The 22,214-nt window shown below is 39.8% G+C and overlaps 1 protein-coding gene across 8 annotated transcripts in view; it reads left to right on the forward strand.

Moving 5' to 3' along the window:
- Positions 1-22,214, forward strand: part of kmt2cb (lysine (K)-specific methyltransferase 2Cb) — an 81,210-nt gene that overhangs the window by 25,200 nt on the left and 33,796 nt on the right. For 5 of the 8 annotated variants that reach the window (XM_034304019.2, XM_034304023.2, XM_034304022.2 and 2 more), the window contains exons 10-27: positions 88-202; positions 1,178-1,335; positions 2,496-2,776; positions 7,428-7,514; positions 7,684-8,795; positions 10,547-10,654; positions 12,412-12,528; positions 12,667-12,774; positions 12,994-13,098; positions 13,378-13,559; positions 13,660-13,824; positions 14,035-14,144; positions 15,101-15,181; positions 15,721-15,933; positions 16,133-16,255; positions 17,301-17,420; positions 18,637-18,782; positions 21,390-21,564. In XM_034304019.2, coding sequence (XP_034159910.2) covers positions 88-202; positions 1,178-1,335; positions 2,496-2,776; positions 7,428-7,514; positions 7,684-8,795; positions 10,547-10,654; positions 12,412-12,528; positions 12,667-12,774; positions 12,994-13,098; positions 13,378-13,559; positions 13,660-13,824; positions 14,035-14,144; positions 15,101-15,181; positions 15,721-15,933; positions 16,133-16,255; positions 17,301-17,420; positions 18,637-18,782; positions 21,390-21,564 — 3,506 coding nt within the window. The remainder of the gene's footprint in view (positions 1-87; positions 203-1,177; positions 1,336-2,495; positions 2,777-7,427; positions 7,515-7,683; positions 8,796-10,546; positions 10,655-12,411; positions 12,529-12,666; positions 12,775-12,993; positions 13,099-13,377; positions 13,560-13,659; positions 13,825-14,034; positions 14,145-15,100; positions 15,182-15,720; positions 15,934-16,132; positions 16,256-17,300; positions 17,421-18,636; positions 18,783-21,389; positions 21,565-22,214) is intronic. The other 3 variants (XM_034304020.2, XM_034304024.2, XM_053233127.1) reach the window with 3 other exon arrangements.

Here is a 22,214-nt window from a genome sequence, read left to right on the forward strand (position 1 = left end):
AGAATTACATCATCTTGAACATTGTTTTATAAAGTAAAAGTCTGTAGAACAATGCGCTGATAGTTTTTTATCCCGTTTTTGTGTCAGGAACCCTGGAGAGGACACGAAGATGCTGGTGTGTGACATGTGCGATAAAGGCTATCACACCTTCTGCCTGCAGCCCGTGATGGACTCCATTCCCACCAATGGATGGAGGTGTAAGGTAACGAATCAGCACACAGCAAGTGTTCACTCTGTGTGGAGCTGCGCACTAAAAAAGAGTTGATTAGAGTTGGACGGAGTCATATGAAGCCCTGTATGGAGTTAGATATGAGTTATATAGAGTCGTTTAGACATTCGTACTGAGTCGCATGGAGTCATTTATATTTGTAAGGAATCATATGGAGTCAATTAGAATTATTTTGAGTCATAAAGAGTCATATGGAGTCGTTTAGTGTTATATGGGGTCATTTAGAGTCATATAAGTTTATAAGTAAAGAATCTTATGCCATCATATAAAGCTCTTTGGAGAGTCTTTTAAGAATCATATGGAGTTTATTAGAATCATAGATATGTATGGAGTTATATGCAGTTGTTTAGCACCATATAGTTTTGTATAGAGGTGTATGGAGTCATTTAGAGTCGTATAGAGTCGTATAGAGTCACTTAGACATATGGAGTCATGTGGAGTTGCCTAGAGTCATATAGATTTGTAAGTAGTTGTATGGAAGTGCATATGGACCTGTATGGAGTTTTTTAAAATCTCATGGAGTTGTTTAGAGTTATATAGAGTTTTAAAAAATTATAAAGAGTCTTATGGAGTCATTCAAACTATGGAGTCATATAGCTTTGTATAGAATCATATGGAGTCGTTTAGAGTAAAACAGATTTGTATGGAATCATGTGGAGTCGTTTAGGAAAAAACAGATTTGTATCGAATCATTTGGAGTCATTTAGAGTAAAACAAATTTGTATGAAATCATATGGAGTCATTTAGAGTAAAACAGATTTGTATTGATTCATTTGGAGTTGTTTAGAGTAAAACAGATTTGTATTGAATCATATGGAGTCGTTTAGAGTAAAAGAGATTTGTATTGAATCATTTGGTGTCATTTAGAGTCATATAGAGTGATAGACACAGTTTTGACTATGGTGATGGAAACTTTAATGTGTGTGTGTGTGTGTGTGTGTGTTACAGAACTGCAGGGTGTGTGTACAGTGTGGCACTCGGAGCAGCAGTCTGCTTTGTGAGAGCTGCTCCGGGCAGCACGACTCAACTCAGCTCTGCTCTCTGTGTGCTGGAAGCCTGGACACCGAGCTTCATAAAGACCTCCTCTCCTGCCATCACTGCAAAAGGTACAGGGCAAAAATCACCTCTCAGAAAGGACAGCTCATTAATGCAGGCCTGCTCGTAACAGTTTCCGGCCAACATGTCCGGGAATGATAAAGCTTACCGGACAAACAGGAAAAAATCCGCTCATCTCATTTCCATGTTTATTTTGCACTGTAACCTTATGGACTATGCGTAATGTATGTGGTTATAATAATAACAAAACAATCAAGTCAAATGAAAGAAAGAAATTTATTTATTAAATTTTTTTTCCAACACTATTCAAAATAAAAATGGCAGTCGTGGAATTAGTGTCTAATAAAACAAATATTCGCAACAAAAACAAGGCAAAGCAAAATGTTAAACTGCAGTTTGCCACATAGATTTTCATTTACAAAGATATATTAAAATAAAGAAAATCATATAATGTCCCACGCTTGTTTGCTTCTCTTTATTATTATTATTATTTTTTACTATTTTCTGTGATTTTTCACGGCACGGAAGTGAAATCGAACGTGTCCAGTGTTTGTCTGCAGCTTGAGACACGCATCAGCCTGGTGACCTCCTCCTCCTCCTCCTCCCCCTCCTCCTCCCCCTCCCCCTGAAGGCGGCTGCGCAAGGCTGTTTTAACGCGAGTCTGCAGTGAGAAGCCTCTCTCTGCGGCCACGCTAGAAACGGGAACGACGCAGGCTACTTTTGCCAACATGGCCCACTCGGGATAGTCGCGCATTAAGACTCCGCAAGCTGACAGAAAAGTTAAACCTCTGTGGCAGCCAATCAGAGTACACGTTACAGGAGAAACGTGAAAAAATAATATTTGCGCAGGCAGAGATTTTATTTAGGCGTACAATTGCAAACATACTTTGTTTTAACGTATGCCTGCTTCGTGTTAATATTTTTAGCAGACATTATGTCTGAAAATTGAATTTTTAATCAGACATTGGGAATTTTTAACGGTTAAAATCCAGTATTTACCAGCTAACGGAAACTCCGGCTTGTAAGATTTACAGCCAAATCTGGGACAGAAACTAAATTGTAGGTGGCGCTATTTATATTATCATAAACAGAGAAGCATCATAACGTGTCGAAAAACATCTACAGTTGTAGTCTATGTAAAAGTAAACAATGTGAAATACTGTAATTGTCATTCCCTTTTTTTTTTCTTTTTTTTTTTTTGTTTCTCCAGGTGTTTTCATGTTGAATGTGAGCGGCAGGTGGAGGGTCACGTGGAGCTCCAGAGCGGAGAGGATTACGTGTGTTCGATGTGTAAACACACCAGCTTTGAGCCAGTTTCCACACGTATAGAGACGGAGGAGCATGAAGCGCACGTGGACGTTGACACGGATACTCAACCAGCACAATCAGATATGGACTGTGAACCCGCTCAGAGAGGCAGCACAGAGCCAGGCCAGACGGTCACCGAGCCACAGTGTGTGGTGGAGGACGTGATGGAGCACAAAGAGTCCGGTAAGATCAGAATCCGATCTGCTGATTTGGCTTCTTCATGTGGATTTTGTGCCGCTCGCTAGTGTGTCTCGGAGGGTTCTTCTCAAGTTCTTCTGGTCCTGGAAGAAAACATGAAAAATAAGAGCTGTTCTTCAGGCTTGCTTGATTCTTCAGTTTTAAATGTCCAAGCATTTTAGTTTCGTCATTAATTAATATATTTTAAAATATAATACTAATCATAGTAATAATAATAGAATGATGAAGTTTATTTATTTTTGTGTTGCTGCACAATTGCCTCCTTGTTCTGTCAACAACAACACGATTTGATGACAAAATGTTTTAAATGTAATACAAAATTAAACATTTATAACCGTTCGGTGAGAAGCGGTAAAGTGTAAACCCTGCTGAGGGTACAGCAATACCTGACATTTGTTTACGGGGGCGGTTCTAGAGCGCATTTGGTTGGATGCAAATTGGACGAGTACAGAAAGAAGCCTGCTGGATACTTCTGCATTAGAGCATCTTTGAGTCTTTGTGCAGAGAGGGGGATCATGGGTAAACGTGGCACGCAGAAACATGCTAGCGCACACGCACGGTCCTCCCATAAACGAACTACACGTTGTGCACATCTGCAGTGCTATGTGAAGGCTGAATGCTACTTGGTTGTCGGAGAGGTGTGTCCTGGAAACGGTTCGATTAAACGTTGTGACAGTTTTTCTGCAGGTTTAATGACATTTAGATTACTATTGCTTCATTCAGAGTAGTACTAAAACACTGACTCGCATTATTTGTGGCTCTTCTTTGCTGTGTAATTCAATAAATTCTGGTGTAGTTAATGCGACAGCACCTTCTAGAGGACACGCTCATATTACATGCAAGTATGAACACTTTGTGCGAGTGTCCGTGCAGCGTCTTGAATCTAGAGAACACATGTTTGTTATTTATTTGGTATATACTGGCATATTTGCCTCTACAGCACTAAGTGACTACAAAAAGCTTCAAAAACATTGATTTCAGACTGATTTCTGATTGTCTAGAGGAGTGCTTTGTCACAAAGCCTTTCAGGGCCCTGGGCATTGCTCACAACCCCAGCATCACTATTGAATACAGCTATTCTAGAAATAATGGTGGTCTGATGCATATTTCTCATACCCATAACACTTAACAAATGGTAAAGTCACGACCTCACCCAGTCTCTGCATTATGACTCTTATAACATAATGCTTCTTGAGGTCTGGCTGAATGGAACGACTCGCAACAACTCCCAGTTATCAACCTCAATCAACCTGGTTATTGTTCTGCGCTAGACAATTTGTTGTACAACCACCCAACAGAGAGTCATCACCCGAGGCCTGCGCTTTGCCAGCCTTCATCCAGACCCTTCAACAGTCTAGAGTTTCTGCTTTGCTTACTCAGTACCTCTACAGAGTAATGAAACTTGCCTTATAATTACTTGACACAGCACTAAGCTAATGATCAGCTGCACTGGGCTGATATTTGGTTATGAAATCTTATTATGCTTTTTGAGGTGGCTGGTTGTGTGTCCCTGGAGGGGATGTGGGCTTTATTTGATAAGATCTTCAGTGCCAGTAAAGAACAACACTCTCTCTCAAGGTTTCTCTGTCTTGGAGAGTTTTTTTCTTGCTGCTGTTTTCAATGCTTTATTCTAGGTAAAGGCCATGATGCCCATGAAGTTTGAAACAATTGAGATAGTTCCATTCTGGAGAGAAAGTACATTTTATAGTCACAGCCCCATTAATAATAAAGCAAGACTGAATGTTAAGGATTTAATAGAGATGTCCATTAGGACTGGGATCCTGTGGGAACCAACAAAACTGTTGCATTTGCAATAGTGTTTATTTCTTGTGGGCAGTCCAACGTGAAGTTCGCTAGATAAAGAAAGGTCAAGTTCATGAACATGATAGTGTATCATTAACTGCATTATCCTGGTCAAAGTCACATGGTTTAAATTACTAATTGCTAATTTGTTTATATTTTGAGAAAAAGTATCCAATATTATGTATGTCAGAAAATGTTGCAGGCAGGTGCAAACAATAACTGAGGGAACATGCAGGAGTGGGCTGGATTGGTCAGGATTCCTCTGGGAGTGGGTAGGATTGGTTAGAATTTCTTTGGGAGTGAGCAAGATTGGTAAGAACTCCTTCAGGAGTGGGTGAGTTGGTTGGAACTGCATCAGGAATGGATGGGATTGGTAAGAACTCCTTCAGGAGTGGGTGAATTGGTTGGAACTGCATCAGGAATGGATGGGATTGGTTAGAACTCCTTCAGGAGTGGGTGAATTGGTTGGAACTGCATCAGGAATGGATGGGATTGGTTAGAACTCCTTCAGGAGTGGGTGGATTGGTTGGAACTGCATCAGGAATGGATGGGATTGGTAAGAACTCCTTCAGGAGTGGGTGGATTGGTTAGAATTCCTTCTGGAGTGGATAGGATTGGTTAGAATTTCTTTAGGAGTGGGCAGGATTGGTTAGAACTGCTGGAGTGGGCAGGATTGGTTAGAATTCCATTGGGAGTGGATGGGATTGGTTAGAACTCATTCAGAAATGGATGGGATTGGTTAGAACTCATTCAGAAATGGATGGGATTGGTTAGAACTCATTCAGAAATGGATGGGATTGGTTAGAACTCATTCAGAAATGGATAGGATTGGTTAGAACTCCATCAGGACTGGGTGAGTTGGTTAGAATTCCTTCCAGAGTGGATGGGATTGGTTAGAACTATTTTATTTATTGCAGTATTGCAATTATTGGCGATATTGGGGGTGGGGGGTGGGGGGAATTATTGCAACTTTATGAATGATTTTTTTGTTCTTACATACAGTTGAGGTCAAAAGTTTACATCCCCCTTTCAGAATCTGCAAAATGTTTATTATTTTACCAAAATAAGAGGGATCATACAAAATGCATGTTATTGTTTATTTAGTGCTGACCTGAATAAGATATTTCACATAAAAGATGTTTACATATAGTCCCCAAGAGAAAATAATAGTTGATTTTATAAAAATGACCCCGTTCAAAAGTTTACATCCCCTTGATTCTTAATACTGTGTTGTTACCTGAATGATCCACAGCTGTGTTTTTTTGTTTACTGAGAGTTGTTCCTGAGTCCCTTGTTTGTCCTGAACAGTTAAACTGCCTGCTGTTCTTCAGAAAAATCCTTCAGGTCCCACAAATTCTTTGGTTTTCCAGCGTTTTTTGTGTATTTAAACCCTTTCCAACAATGACTGTATGATTTTGAGATTTTAGAGAAAACTTTTTGAATTTGAAGATCAGGGTAAATTTAACTTATTTTGTCTTCTGGGAAACATGTAACTATCTCCTGTAGCCTCTGAAGGGCAGTACTAAATGATACTCTTAATGCATGTTTTTTCCTTCTGGAGCATCAGTGAGCGTTTGAACCTTCTGTAATAGTTGCATATGAGTCCCTCAGTTGTCCTCAATGTGAAAAGATGGATCTCAAAATCATACAGTCATTGAACAGCAGGCAGTTTAACTGTTCAGGACAAACAAGGGACTCTTGAACAACTGTCAGTAAACAAAAAACACAGCTGTGGATCATTCAGGTAACAACACAGTATTAAGAATCAAGGGGATGTAAACTTTTGAACGGGGTCATTTTTATAAAATCAACTATTATTTTCTCTTGTGGACTATATGTAAACATCTTTTATGTGAAATATCTTATTCAGGTCAGCACTAAATAAACAATAACATGCATTTTGTATGATCCCTCTTATTTTGGTAAAATAATAAACATTTTGCAGATTCTGAAAGGGGGATGTAAACTTTTGACCTCAACTGTAATGCAATTATAAATAAATTTTGTCATGTTTAAAAAATTTTTGTATTTATTAGAATATAATAATGGGGAATGTAGATGTGCAAAAATAGTAACAGCACCATCTATAGAAAATTGTGCAAACAATGGGTCCTTTAAATAAAGAATATTAAAGAAAGTGAGTTCTTGGCGAAGTGCTGCCTGTTTATCTTGGTGTTTTTTTTTAAATTATTTATTTAATTTTATTATTATTATTTAAATTTTTTTTTTTTAATCTAAGCGCGCAGTGTTTGGGAGACGCGCAGGCTGTAGGAGGTGTTTATCAGGTTAAGAAGGCTGTGTTTTTCCTTTGTATTGGATTAAACTTTTAAATAACATTTATGGATGTTTTAATTAAAATTTTAAATACACACACACGTTCAGATTATATATATATATATATATATGAATGTGTGTGTGTGTGTGTGCGTGTGTATAAACATGTACAAGCTCGATTAGAACATTTTGAAAATCGCATTAAAACATTAATTTGAATTAACCAAATTCCACTACTGGCTAATTTTGGAGAATCTCTAGAAACAAGTGGGCCTGTGTTTTAAGACGCCTGATGTTTCAATCTAGGAATAAGTTAGTGTTTTTTGATTGTAGCAAATTTGTTAGATTAGCTGCAATTTGGGAACTTGCTCATCATTGTATTTATTTACACACTCTATTCAATCTGCGTAGGTCTATCGAGTCTTACAGACTTTCCCTTTTTCCCTCTTTTTAAGAATCCAGTCGCGCCTGTTTTCCAGCAATGTAATTATTTCCACTCGGCCTGCTGTAGGTTATGTAACTACACTTTGACTAACGATGAATATGTCTCCTTTTCCAGAGGTGTGTGCAGAAACGAGCCGTGAAAAACCCCAGCAAGCGGCCAGTGAAGCGTCACCAAAAGGACCCACGGGTGAGACGTTTCCAGGTACTTCCTTTGTGTTCATGTTCTTCTCCCACAGTCACGTTACATAACGATATTTTCGTATGTCTTGCCAGTCTTGTTCAGTTTTTGGCACAGAAGTGGCCAAACTGTCTGAAAGTTTTATGTCTGTAGTCCGGGAAATTGTAACTCACATTATTTTTGTCGTGTCTAGCCACAGAGCCTCCTCAGGACACAAAGCCAGCTGGTAGTCCAGAAGCTCCTCAGCAGGAGCCAGATCCATCCCCTGAGCCGCTCTCAATCCAATCTTTCACTCAGTCCATTAAGGCAGAGTTGCCTCATCACCCAGAGTCTGGACCTCCAGAAACATCATCTCTCCAACGGGAGGAGCTCAAATCGAGTCTGGAGGAGAAAAAAACCATCACATCAGCCACCAAAGACCTCAAATCAGTGTCTGAACCTTCTAATGAGGAGCCTATGGAAATATCGTTTTCTGAAATTACAGAACCATCCACGGAAAATAAAGCAAGTTCTGTGCCAAAGGTAGAGGAGGAGAAGAACGTTTGCCTCGTTGAGGAGAAAACGTCTGAGAGCCTCACAGTAGAGGAGCGAGAAAAGGTTTCTGAGGGCCTCACAGAAAGGGATGGTGAAAGATCTATGGAAGCTCTTACGTCGCAGGAGCGAGAAAGAGTCACGGAGGATCCTGCTGTGCAGGAAGGTCAGAGATCTTCTGAAATCCTCACAGTGAAGGAAAACCCTTTTGAAGGCATCCCGGTGGAGGAACACACAAAATCTTCTGATGGCATCCTCATAAAGCAGCGTGAGAGAACCACTGAGGAATGTAAAAAGTCTTCTGAAAGTCTCTCCGTGGAGGGACGTGAAGGAGCGTCTGACGGTGTCAAAATGGAGGTTTCTTCTGAAGGCCTCACGGTGGCGGAATGTGAAAGCCATGCAGTGAAGGAGCATGAAAAAGGCCTCACGGAGGTGGAGAACTGTGGAAGATCTTCGGAAGAGTTTACAGTGGAGGAACGTAGAAGACCTTCTGAAGGTCTTCCTGAGGTGATGGACTTCAGTATGGATGGTGAGAGAAGCTTGGCGAAGCTGAGCTCGCTGGTGGAAGAGAGAACGTCTCTAAAGCCATCAGCAGTTAGGCAGCCAGAGAGTTTTCACTGCTCCGTAATCAACCCCCAAAGCCTGTCTGCTCCTGGGGAACCAAGCAGCAATGTGCCTTCAGCCACATTCATACCACTCACGCCCAAAATCGGCATGGGCAAACCTGCCATCTCCAAGAGGAAGTTCTCTCCTGGAAGACCCAGGGTCAAGCAGGTAGGACCACAACTGTCTCCTGGTTTGAAAAAACCTCTTATTTTTGTTATTATCCTGATAACCTTTGAAACTTTGAGGGTCATATTGGTGTTTCTGGAACCTCGTTCCACTTCCATGATCATCAGAGGGTGTTTGAGGAACCTGGACATGAAGATGGTTCCTGGTGTTGATATATTATCCAATCAGACCGATGATGAGGGTAGTGAGCATTTGTTTTGTTTTTTTCGTGTATAACGACTCGATCGGATCCAGTTCCTAAACTCGTTCTTCACTCGTTATCACTCTAGTCAGTTTGTCGTTTAGACTGCAGTCAGGTTGCCATGGCTCCCTGTTTGCTTCATTTCATACACACTTCATTGCTGCTGTCATATTGTCTCGTTAATTTGTTTATTAACCTTGTGCTTGTTTTTACACTTTTTAAAATTTGTATTATTTATATTCAGGTTGCTTAGTTTGTGTAAGAAAATTAGTATTCGATTAGCGTCACTTACCTGGAGTCAGATCTGCCACCAGAATAAATAAATACATACATCCATAAATAAATAAATAAATGAAATCTCATAAACTAAGAACAGCTGTAGCGAATACAGATGTTTAGAGATAAACACAACTGTTCTAAACTTCTTTTTTTATTTATGTATTTTATTTATTTTTTTATAATAATCCTTATACCGTGTTTATTTATTTAGTTACATTTAATACAGATGTTTAGTTTGAGTGTGTTTATAGATTTTAATTTTATTTGGAAATCTGTTTATTTTAAAGGTATTAATTTTACAATTATTTAATATTTGTTCTTATTATTCTTATTCTTATTATTGTTTTTTAATTATTTAAATGGTACATTTATTTATTTAAAAGCCATTAAATTTTTCTCTCTAATTTTTTTAAAGTGGAAAGTGCAAGATCATCGTCTTTTGGAATTTAAAGAAATTTTATTTATTTATTTTTTTTTTAAAGTAACTACATGTGATCCACTATAGTGCACTAAAACTTGTTTTTGTATTTCTTTTTTTCTTGCGTAAAAAATTCTGGATTAAGTCACTATAATAGGTTTAATAAATCCGATAAATAAATAATTGTTAGGTTATATTAATAAACTAGATTTAAAAAACTTTTTACACTGGAATCCCAGAACTAAAAATCTAAACCTGAAAGTAAAAAATAAAGCAGTGAGGTTTATTTTTATTTATTTTACAAACAGGGCCAAAAACTGCAGACAAACAGAAGACGAGTGTACCTCTGTTGATAAAATCCTTCATAATTAGTCCTAATGTTATGCTCTAGCACGTGCTCCATGAGCTCGGGTTCGACAGGAGTGTGTGAGTGTGTGAGTGTGTGTCTGTAGGCAGAATCGAGCTTGCGTGCTTTGCATGCTGCTGCGTCTTCTGGAAACTTCTCGCTGACATCATCACAGCGTGTACCACAGAGAGGGAAGTGGGAAGCTTCCTTCGAGTTGACACGCCTCTTCCTGTTCCCTCTGAGGGTTTTTTTTTTTTTTTTTCGTTTTTAGCGATCGAGCATCACTTGCAGTCGACGTCATCCGTGTGCCTGCGCTCGTCTCCATAACTCCAGCTCTTTGTTATAACCATGACCGTGTGCGTGCGCGTGTGTTTATGCATGTGTTGTCTGTGTTTATGCCTTTCGTTGATTGCTTTCTTTTAAGTTGTTGCATGATTCTCGCCCACATCCTCTCTCTCTCTCTCTCTCTCTCTCTCTCTCTCTGTGCCTCTCGCCCACCTCACTCTCAGGGAGGATGGAGTGCGTCTCCTAGACTGAGCTCCCCCTCTCCGTCCCCGGTTTGGGACGGCCCAAAAAGCAGGCAGGACCACAGTATGGGCGTCTGGAGCATCCGTGTGGTAACTACAACTCCCATTCTACCTGAGCCATGATTCTGATTCACTGATCAGCCAGAAATATTTCTCCGAGACTCTTTACACGCCCGGGTTAATACGTATAAATATAAAGAAATAAACATACTGATAAATAATAAATAAATAATATACAGCCATTTCGGTTACAATGATTTATAATGTAGCAGGACAGAAAGAGAAAAAAGGGTGGATAGATAAAATGATAGACGGATAGATGACAGTCAGACCGACGGATAGACGGATGATGGGCAGACACAAACAAACGATAGACAGAAACACACAAACAGACAGATGACAAGCAGACAGATGATCGATAGATACACAGACAGACAGACACATAAACCGACAAAGAGACACAAATAGAGATACAGAGATGCAATCATAGAGATACTCACACAGACAGACACATATAGATACACACACACACACACACAAATAGTCCAACACACAGACAGATGACATAGACAGACATAGAGATGCTCACACAAACAGACAGACAGACAGACAGGCACACACACACACACACAGACAGATATAGACTGACACACACACAGACAGACAGAGAGACAGATATAGACTGACATGCAGCCAGAGAGATATAGACTGACAGGCAGACAGAGAGATATAGACTGACAGGCAGACAGAGAGATATAGACTGACAGGCAGACAGAGAGATATAGACTGACAGGCAGACAGAGAGATATAGACTGACACGCAGACAGACAGGTATAGACTGACACGCAGACAGAGAGATATAGACTGACAGGCAGACAGACAGGTATAGACTGACAGGCAGACAGACAGGTATAGACTGACACGCAGACAGACAGGTATAGACTGACACGCAGACAGACAGGTATAGACTGACAGGCAGACAGAGAGATACAGACTGACAGGCAGACAGACAGGTATAGACTGACAGGCAGACAGAGAGATATAGACTGACAGGCTGACAGACAGGTATAGACTGACACGCAGACAGACAGGTATAGACTGACAGGCTGACAGACAGGTATAGACTGACACGCAGACAGACAGGTATAGACTGACAGGCAGACAGACAGGTATAGACTGACACGCAGACAGACAGGTATAGACTGACACGCAGACAGACAGGTATAGACTGACACGCAGACAGACAGGTATAGACTGACAGGCAGAGAGAGATAGATTGACACACGTGTGTCATTCTCACATGAAAAATGAGAAGACGTGAAGATAAAGATTTCTGTGTTATCATTTGATCACACTTAACAATTTAGTTATCGCACCATCTCACCACATCATCCCGGTGCGGCTCTGTTCAGGTCGTCATGTGATCCATCCTCACCTGTAATCTCTTTACTCTGCGCTTGAGCGATAACACACTCGCTGATAAAACATCACTGCTGCTGAACGAACTCGTAGATCGCAGTGTTATGCATACGAAGCGGCTTCTGGGGTTTTTTTTTTCCCCAAGGCGACTAAAGAACGTGGTACGGGGTCATATGCTGTCAGAGTTAAAGGGACAGTCTGGACTGTCCAGAATGTAGTCGATGAGGTGGGACATGTTTGGGGTCTGACGTTTTAACACTTCTAAGAACTAACATACAGATTTAGCACATGATGCTAAACTGGAGGCTGTAAGCTTCTATTACTTGTTAGCCACATTAACCTCACACCTCCAGTATCATATCATTTTGTGCGGTGTTAAACTATAACTCCATCGGTAAGCTCATTAACTCTGTATATCTGCGTTACAGGGCCGGGGATCAGGCTTCCCTGGGAGGAGGAGACCCAGAGGGGCGTGGCTTACAGGTCGAGGTGGGCGTGGCCGATCCAGGATGAAAAATGGAGTGGGTCCAGTGCCAGCACCGGGAGTACGTACACCGAATTGTGCTTATGTATAATATAAACTATTGAAAATAAATAACAATTTTTTTATTTTAAAAAAAAAAAAGAAAGGAAATGGATTCTCGGATAACGCTGAATTATTTTTTTTTCCCACCTGGACGCAGGTGAACGCCATGGAGCCGCAGATATATCCGTTCCGAGAGGAAGAGGAGAACTCCATGCACAACACGGTGGTGATTTTCTCCAGCACGGACACGTTCACGTTGAAACAGGTATCGATACGGAAATCACGAAAAGTTATGATTATTTTATCTCATAAAACAGCTCTGGTGTATTCTGGATTCTGATTGGTCGGAAGGTGATGATTAAAACCCTGACGATTGTTTTCCTGTAACAACACGTCCCATCGAGTGTTTCATTCCTCATATACCTCATATATTTTGCACTTTTTATCCATTTTTAGTTACATATGATCTCTGGCTTTTTCTCAGGACATGTGTGTGGTGTGTGGGAGTTTCGGTCAGGGTGTCGAGGGCCGCCTGCTCGCCTGCGCCCAGTGTGGACAGTGTTACCACCCGTACTGCGTTAACATCAAGGTAACACACATACACACTCTCTCAAACACACACACACAACTCTCTCTCATTTCAGTAAACCTTTAGACTGCTTAGCCTTGAGAGCATCTAGAATACAGCACTTTGACTCCGCCTACTTCTGTAGTCTGGTTTAGTGTTTGTCCCGTTAGTGTTGCCATAGTTACGCTCTGTATTGCTTTTGCTGCAGTCGTGACCTTAATCCGGCTGTCAGGCCTGGAAAATATTTGTAAAGTGAATTCACTGTTGTAATTAGCTTTTGTGTGCATGTGTGTGCTGTAGATCACTAAAGTGGTTCTGAGTAAAGGCTGGCGGTGTTTGGAGTGTACGGTGTGTGAGGCGTGTGGCCAGGCGAGCGACCCGGGGCGCCTCCTGCTGTGTGACGAGTGTGACATCAGCTACCACACCTACTGCCTGGACCCGCCCCTGCAGAACGTCCCAAGCGGCAGCTGGAAGTGCAAATGGTAGTACACGGGGTAGTACACATATCAGGGAAGAGCCACGGGAAAATGCTGGCTGTGTGTGTGTGTGTTGTGATGGATTGTTGGCGTATCTTGTCCGTAGGTGTGTATCGTGCACGCAGTGTGGCGCCACGTCGCCCGGTCTGAGGTGCGAATGGCAGAATAATTACACTCAGTGTGCGCCATGTGCCAGCCTGACTTCCTGCCCCGTCTGTCTGCTGGACTACAGCGAGGAGGAGATCATCCTGCAGTGCCGCCAGTGTGACAGGTGTGTGTGAGTGTGTGTGTGTGTGTGTGTGTGTGAGAGAGATGAAATATCAGTGCACCAGGATTACAGCTACACAAAACCTCACTACACACCTCACTGCAATAAACACAGCGATGACAGGGTTTCATTTCCATCCAGCCCTAATGTGTGTTTGTGTCCACAACGTGAAGTGTTCCTCAGACACATCTTTCCTTTTCCTGCCGTCTGCAGATGGATGCACGCGTCCTGTCAAGGCTTTCACTCCGAGGAGGAGGTGGAGAAAATTTCCGACAGCAGCTTCGACTGCAGTTTGTGCCAAGGCCAAGGCTCGCTCTCTCCAGGTAGTCAAGATTCCCGCTACGTTACACTGCACTCACACACACACACACACACACACACACACACACACACACACACTCCACACTCGTTATTCTTCTTCTCTGTTACACAGTCAGGACGTTACCATATGTGTGTGTGTGTGTGTGTATATACATATATATATATATATATATATATATATATATATATATATATATATATATAAAAAATACGTTTCTATAGTAATGGCTCATTCACAGGGACTTGTACGGCGTGTGTTTCACTAATAATCACTAATAATAAACGAATTAAAAGGCATGTGTGATCGTTTTCTGTTATATCTTCAACGGCGCTTCGTAAAAGTCAGAGGTAAAGCCGTAAATGTACGTTATCAGACATCTTTAGGACCGAGGAGTTTGCGCCTTTTTTGCGGTTTCTCTGTAATATGACAAGCTGCGTTTTTTTTTTCTTCTTTTCTTAACTTTGAGAGAGGGAGAAAAAAAGAGAGGCCGGTGAAGGAATGACTGTTTATAGCAGAGAGAGAATACAGGAACTAACCTGTTTCATGGACGTTTCATCCACAACTTTAAATGTAACTATAAACGTTTGTATAATAAAACGTACGCTATCGTTTTTTTAATAAATAAAAATTTTAATAATTGAAATTGCTGAGATATGCGAAGAGTAAAACACTTCAGGATGTGCTGTTATGGGGAAAATAATCAACTCCGGCGCGGTTACCGTGACTCCGCTTCGTCACGCCGACTTGTCATTGATTATTTTACTGAAACAGCACCACACACAGTGGTTGATTCCTTACTTCTTATCTCACAACGAGTTACGTTTTCTTAAAACCTTTTTTACACCATCCTGGTGGATGAAAGCATTATGAGAGAAAAGCATTAAGATTGTCAGTTTCACACCTCTAATTTTTGTGTTCATCTCTCTCTCTCTCTCTCTCTCTCTCTCTTCCACACAGCATCAGCAGTTAAACTGCATGCAGATTTCTCCTCAGAGCTTCCTGTGACTCCACAGATTGCTACAAAGCCAAGGGATCTGGGTAAAAAAAAAAATTCTTGGTTATAATATAGTAATTTTTGAACGATTGACTTTTAAGTCCTTATAAGTAGCTGAAGTTTTATTACAGTTAAAATGTTAGCATGAGATTAATTCAAAGAGATGATTTTATCCATCATGGGAGGGTTTGGTGAATGAAATTATGCGACCACGTTCACCGAGACGGACCCATGTGATAAAAGATCTAATTATTTTACTCTTCTTCTTACATTATAATAGAGCGAGACTCGACTATTATTATCGAATATTATGCTATAGTGATGTATATAATATAATAAATACTCTAGCAGTTTTTCTAACGGAATTGAGCTCTTGTACTTCTGCTGTATTTAATGGCGTCGTCTTGTGAAAATGCGAAGCTTATGACACCGTAATTTACTGAAAATTGGCATATTTTTCTTAACAGCTCACTAAACTTTATTGAGGTCCCACAAGGCTCAAGTAAAGGTCCATTCCTGTTTTTTTTTTTTTTTTTTTTTTTTCTCCTCTTTTCTCTCTCTCTCTTCTCTCTCCCTCCGACAGGTTTGACGAGGACGTACACGCAGGACGGCGTGTGTCTCACCGAATCGGGTCTGTCCCAACTCCAGAGCCTGGCCAACTCCGCTTCTAGGCGCAGGAGGACGAAACCCAAGCTCACTCTGAAGATCATTAACCAGAACAGTGTTGCCGTGCTGCAGACGCCGCCGGACCATCAGAGCGAGCTCTCCCGAGACGTGGACGTCGACGACAGCAGAGGTTTTGATTTTAGAAGATTAATTTGAGCGCAGCGCTCTCGAATTCTGGATTAGCTCATTTTCAACATTTTTTTTTTTTGTTTCTTCATTCAGGTTTAAAAAAGACAATTAGGGAAAGGTGTGTAAGTTTATCTAACAGTGTATTCCTGGTTATCTAAGTGTGTGTGTGTGTGTGTGTGTGTGTGTGTGTGTTGCTGCAGAAGCGGAGCTTATGGATGGAGAAGGGAAGTCCGATTCGAGCCCAGAGAGAGAGATGGCAGGAGAGGACGAGTCTAAAGGAGGCGAGAGCTGTAAAAAGAGGAAGAGGAAGCCGTATCGACCTGGTGAGAGCATGTGACGTGAAAACAGAACAGTAAACGCCGTATTCCTGATTTAACAACGTATTCCAGGCACACTTCCTTTTTTTTTACATTTTTTTTTTTATTTAATGGACATCCAGCATAAGACAGGATGTTATATAGATATCATGGTCCATTATGATTATCATCGGTACATTTAAAATAAATAAATAAAAGGAAAGAAATTACAGTTGACCTCTAATTCATTTTTAAATTTTTTTTTAATAATAAAAAATAATTGAATAAAGATAAACAAAAATTTTTTTAAAAAATTAAACTTTATATGTTGGCCGTTGTTGTTTTTGCTGGTAAGTTATGAATCTTCCTGAATCCTTTTCAACGAAATGATCAAATGTGATGCATGTAGAAAATAATAGTAATAGTTTTATTCATCTAAAAGCTAAGTTAAATGTTAAAAATGCCAAATATATATGTTACATATCCTCAATAATGAGATGATGTCATCAATAGGGCCCCAAGTTTTGTACAACTTTTTCTAGGACATTTTCTAATGCATGTATGTTGTATTATCTTATTTGATGAGGGTGAGTCAAATGAAAACCTTATTTTTTTTAATTTTGTACTGTTCATCACAAAACTATCGTTTTTCTGTATAATCGCCATTTTGTTCAGTGCAAGTGTTCCAGCATGCAGTAGGTGTCCAGATTCCCCTGGAAAAAAAATTCGATTCAGTTCTAATGTATGTAGCACTTTCAAAGTTTTCATTTGACTCACCCCCCTATTTTGTTGTTGTTATTTTTATTTTTGTCATTAGCCACTGATTCAGCACCAGAGGCTCCAGGTGAATGCTTTTTGATTCCAGTTCAGTATCAGCACCAGCACTATCTTACAGAACTACTGATTGGTTATGACACAATATACATGGACAAACATCAAACTGGGAAAAAAAAACAACAAATAAATAATAATCTGATTCATTGGAGGTGTTTGTGCCCCTAAAAACAATTGAAGTTGAAATTGAAGTGCAACCACCACCATGCTTCACTGACTTTCTACATTGTTTCTGCAGGTATCGGAGGCTTCATGGTGAGGCAGAGGAACCGAACTGGCCAAAGCAAAACCAAACCGGTTCTGAGCAGGAAGGACTCGAGCGGCTCCGTGTCTGAAACTCAGCAGGGCAAAGATGATGGTCAGAATGTGACTCGATTCATTTCATTTCAGCCCAATCTCTAATGTTCATATGATGACTCACTTCTTCCAAGATCGTATGATATGTGGTATGGAAGTACGCAACATACAATTATTTAATTAAAAAAAAAGCTTTGAATCGTGGAAGACAGGTGTCTTTTAGTGAGTTCAAATGAATCAATTAATAAGAGTTTTGATTCGCTTGATTCATCACCCAGAGTATTAAAATCTGTTGCCTTCATATAAATTTTAATCATTTAGTTCTTTAATAAAGCAGGTGCGTTATCAGTCCGTCGCCTTTGTCTGTATGATTGCAAGTTTTTACGGCTGAAATGTGTGTGATAAGAGCAGGATAGCAAAAGCGACACATTTCACGATTCACTATTGTTAATAGCTCAATATAAATTCTGTTTAAAAATAAAAACATTAAAAAAAGCAATACAGTCAGCACTTTACAGAGCACACACGACAACATGGTGGAATAAAAGACAGCTAAATTTTAAAAAAGAAAACTTCTGATTCATTGTGTTTGAGAATTGAGTCACCATTGACTCATTTGAATGATTTGTTCATGAATCAAAAACAGTTCCTTATTGTAAACATATTTCTCGATCCTTGCTCACTTGTTGTTGAGGTGTTTATTGAGTATAATGGATAACATTAGTCTGTAATTTGTAAGACTGAAAAAGGTATATAAAAAAGCAGAAGTGTGTGATAAGAGCAGATTAGAAAATAATGACACAGTTCATATGCAATGCAATATAATTATTATAATCATTTCATATAGGAACATTTCTTTATATAAGACCATATTGCCTTTCACAGGGAGCACTTTAGTAATCCAGCAGGACATGATAGGAAGAAAAGAGTACTAAAATTAGAAAACATTTGATTCGTTTAAGTCACATGATTCATTTGAATGAATTGTTTACGGAACTAAAATACATCCTTAGTGCACACACAGTTCTCTTTCCTTGGTCACTTGTTGTTGAGGAATTTATTAACGTTGGTTGTAAGGTTACTGTATTTTAAAAAGGGAAAACGATTCATTGGCGCTTGCTAATTGACTCACCTGATTTCAAAAAATTAAGACTCAAAATTGCAAAATTAAAGATTCATTTATTCGCCAGTCCTTACTAGGCTCCGCTGTAGCTAACCTGTTTAAAACGTGAAACGGTGTGTGTGTATGTCTTGACGATGGCCGTGTCATGGTTCAGCAGGCTGGGCCGATCTGATGCCCGACGTGCCAATGGACGAGAAAACTTCCGTCTCTGATTTCCCTGAAAATCCTGAGGTTAAAGTGCGGAAGCGCTACAGAAAGAAGAAGACCAAGCTGGAAGAAGCGTTTCCTACATACCTTCAGGTACAGCCAACAGCATTATGGGAATTTAAATTTCTACTGAGTAGAATTTGGAATCCACCTCTCATCCGCGCCCATGTACACAAAGCTCCGCCTCCCAGAATCACGGTAGCTCGTTCACACTAGGTTGTTAGCTAGCTAGCTAGCTCACGTCCATGGTCTCGTTCTACTTGCTTAGTTCACTATAAACAAAGTTTATGTAATTTTTAAAAATAAAAAAAAACTTTGTTTTTTAATGTAACAAAGTTCACTATAAATACGTGAGCAGTAAAGATATGGGCGGAGTTAAATGAACATGAGGGGCGTGTCTGTAACATGACTGACAGGAGTCCAGTACAGACCTGCATGTTTTTTTTTTGTTTTGTTTTGTTTTTTGTTTTGTTTTGTTTTGTTTTTTATTAACTATCTACTTTCACAAAACTAGTGACATATTTTAAAGTCCACAAGCATTCTCTTTCTCACACACGAACACACACACACACACACACACATGCACACACAAGGGTTTCCAAAGGTATTGCTAGGCAACTGCTTAGCTAACCCGAGAGAAAGCACAGCTGGGGTTCGTACCCATCTAATAGAAGCTGGCGTGAGGAGTCCACAGGGAACGAGCAATGACGTCCTTACTCCTCCTCCTCCTCCTCCTCCTCCATCGCTGCTGCTGCAAATGGACGCCTGAAAGCCGAGCTCAGCCGCAGTCTAAAAGCAGAGAAAAAAGGGAGAGCGCAGTCGCAGAGACGGCGACGGAAAATCTGAGATGCATTAAGCTAATGCTAGCTGTCAGCGCTAACTCGCTTCTTCTTTTTTTTTTTAAATTTTAATAAATTATTGAAAATGAAAGCTTTTAGCATTTAGTGCTGCGACTGAACGAGTTTCCACAATCTGTCCATCAATGTTCTTTTCATTATCCACCATTAGCATTATTATTTTTAGCATTTTTATTATGGCTAATTATAAAAGCCAAAAAAAAAAAAGGCACTAATTTGCCAAAATGATACTTAATGCAAACAGAAAAGCTTTCGTCTGCAAAATGTAGACAATCATTCTTCACATGCTTGATGTAGCTAACAAATAGTGGAAGCTTATAGCCACCAGTTTAGCATGATGCACTACATCTGATGCTCAGCTTTTAGCACCTGTACAAAACAAGAAGAAGAACTATAGACACTGAACATGTTTTGGATGAACGCTAAGTATTTTTTGAGACGATACAAATTTTTTTATTCCCTCATCAAAACCTTTTGGATGGTGAAATTTCCTTTGAATCCACAAGAACTCTGTTGCTATTGGAAATCAGATGCTGAACCTCTCACTGTTAGTAGAAATGACACTAATCATTTAGCTAGCTACCACAAAGCCTTTACGGACAATGAAAAGGCACAGTGATATAGAAAACTAGACAAGTTTATCGGGAATATCAACATTTCTCTCAGATGTGTTGGTAAATTACTAAAAAAAAAAAAAGGAGGCCAAGTCTTTCTAGTACTTGATAGCCACATTAGCATTTGTAGCTCCAGTGTAAAACAAAAGAAGCAAACATTTTAAATCCCTGATCAAAACATTTATGCCAATTCCCAAGTAAAAATGTTTACTGTAGTTGAAATAATGTGAATATCTCTATCACTTTTTTTTTTTGCTAAAATCTCTACACTGTTACTGGAAATGAAGCTAACAGTTTAGCTAGCTAGCACACATCATTTACAGACAGTGCAAAGGCACAGTGACGGAAAACAAGACAAAACAATCAAATCAATCAACATTTCTCTCAGATGTGGTGTTAAATAACTAAAAAAAGGTCTCAGTTTGAATACAATTCCTGTGTAACTGTGTGCTTTTTTGCTAAGTTATGAATCCAAGACAAAATTGTTGCTAGGCAACTGTGGAAAACAGATACCAAAAATCTCACTGTTACTGGAAATGAGGAAGTATATTTTGATAGCTAGCACATAGCCCTTGTGGACTACTGGAAAGGCACAGTGACAGAAAAGTTGACAAATTAATCAGGAATCTCAACATTTCTCTCAGATGTGGTGTTAAATTTAATTTTAAAACAAGACAGTTTTAGTAAAATGACTCTTAGCATCAACTGCTATGTGTTTGATTGTGTCACAACTTTGATTGTGTGAATATGGAGTTATCACAAAAAAATTCACAAGAAAAAAAAGTATTTTAATGTAAATCATGTCAATAAATGAAAATTGTTAGTTTATAAGTCTGAGAGCACTGTTGCTAGGCAACTAGGCAAACAGGTGCTGAAAATCCCCTTACTGTGTTACTAGGAATGAGGCTAAGGATTTAGCTAGCTAGCACATAGCCGTTATAGATATCAGAAAGGCACAATAACAAAAAAAAAATAGACAAATCAATTGGGAATATCAACATTTCTCTCAGATGTGTTATTAAACTAGGGAAAAAAAATACTCCTTTTGAGTAAAATTACTCTTTAAGTACGGTTAGCATCAACCGCTATGGGGTTTGCAGCATTATATATGCGAATGTAGTACACATCTTCCTTAATCTCTGTATCCTCACTTGGTGTGTGTGTGTGTGTGTGTGTGTGTGTGTGTGTGTGTGTGTGTGTGTGTGTGTGTGTTTGTTTGTTTGTTCTAGGAGGCATTCTTTGGTAAAGACCTTCTGGATAAGAGCAAGCAGAGCAGGCAGGAGACCACGGGCCTGTTAGAGGAGGGTAAGGACAGGAAGCAGCAGAACCCTGGTGTGCTGAAGCTGCCCTTGAACCCCTCACTCAGCACATCAACACCACATCCCAGTAAAGCTGCAGCACCACGTAAGACACGCACACTTTTTCCGAGGTCTTAAATGTAAGCACTCACTAATAAGCTTGGCTAAGATCAGAGAAATGGCCTCCTTTATTGTTTCAGTGTGTGTTTCTTTTCATGTAATATAACCGTAACATCACGCATCAACAACTTATTTGTCTGTTATTTGCATGTAGTCACCACTCATGTTATCGCTTTTCTGGGTGTGGCCTGTCCCTAATTTTTTTTTTCCCCCCCAAAATATATAGCCTACAGCCCACTATACATTTTTTGCATGGAGTTTTGTTTAAAATATATTTACATGTACAGCTTCATAATAGATTTGTTCTCAGATTAGATTAGCAAAGCACCTTAACTATACTAGCTCACGTACACTCACCAGCGGCGTCATCAATTTCTCCAAGCAGTATTTTTCTTTAAAACATATCTATACACATTTAATGAGAGGTCATACACTATATAGCCAAAAGTTTGCAGACACCTGAACATCACACCCATATGTGGTTCTTCCCCAAACTTGTGCCACAAATTTGGAAGCACACAATTGTATAGAGTGTCATTGTAGGCTATAACATTACAATTTCCCTTCACTGGGACTAAGGGGCACAAACCAGTTCCAGCATGACAGTGCCCCTGTGCACAAAGCAAGCTCCATGAA

This window comes from Pangasianodon hypophthalmus, chromosome 4 (genome assembly GCF_027358585.1).
Source record: "Pangasianodon hypophthalmus isolate fPanHyp1 chromosome 4, fPanHyp1.pri, whole genome shotgun sequence".
NCBI classification, from domain to species: Eukaryota; Metazoa; Chordata; class Actinopteri; order Siluriformes; family Pangasiidae; genus Pangasianodon; species Pangasianodon hypophthalmus.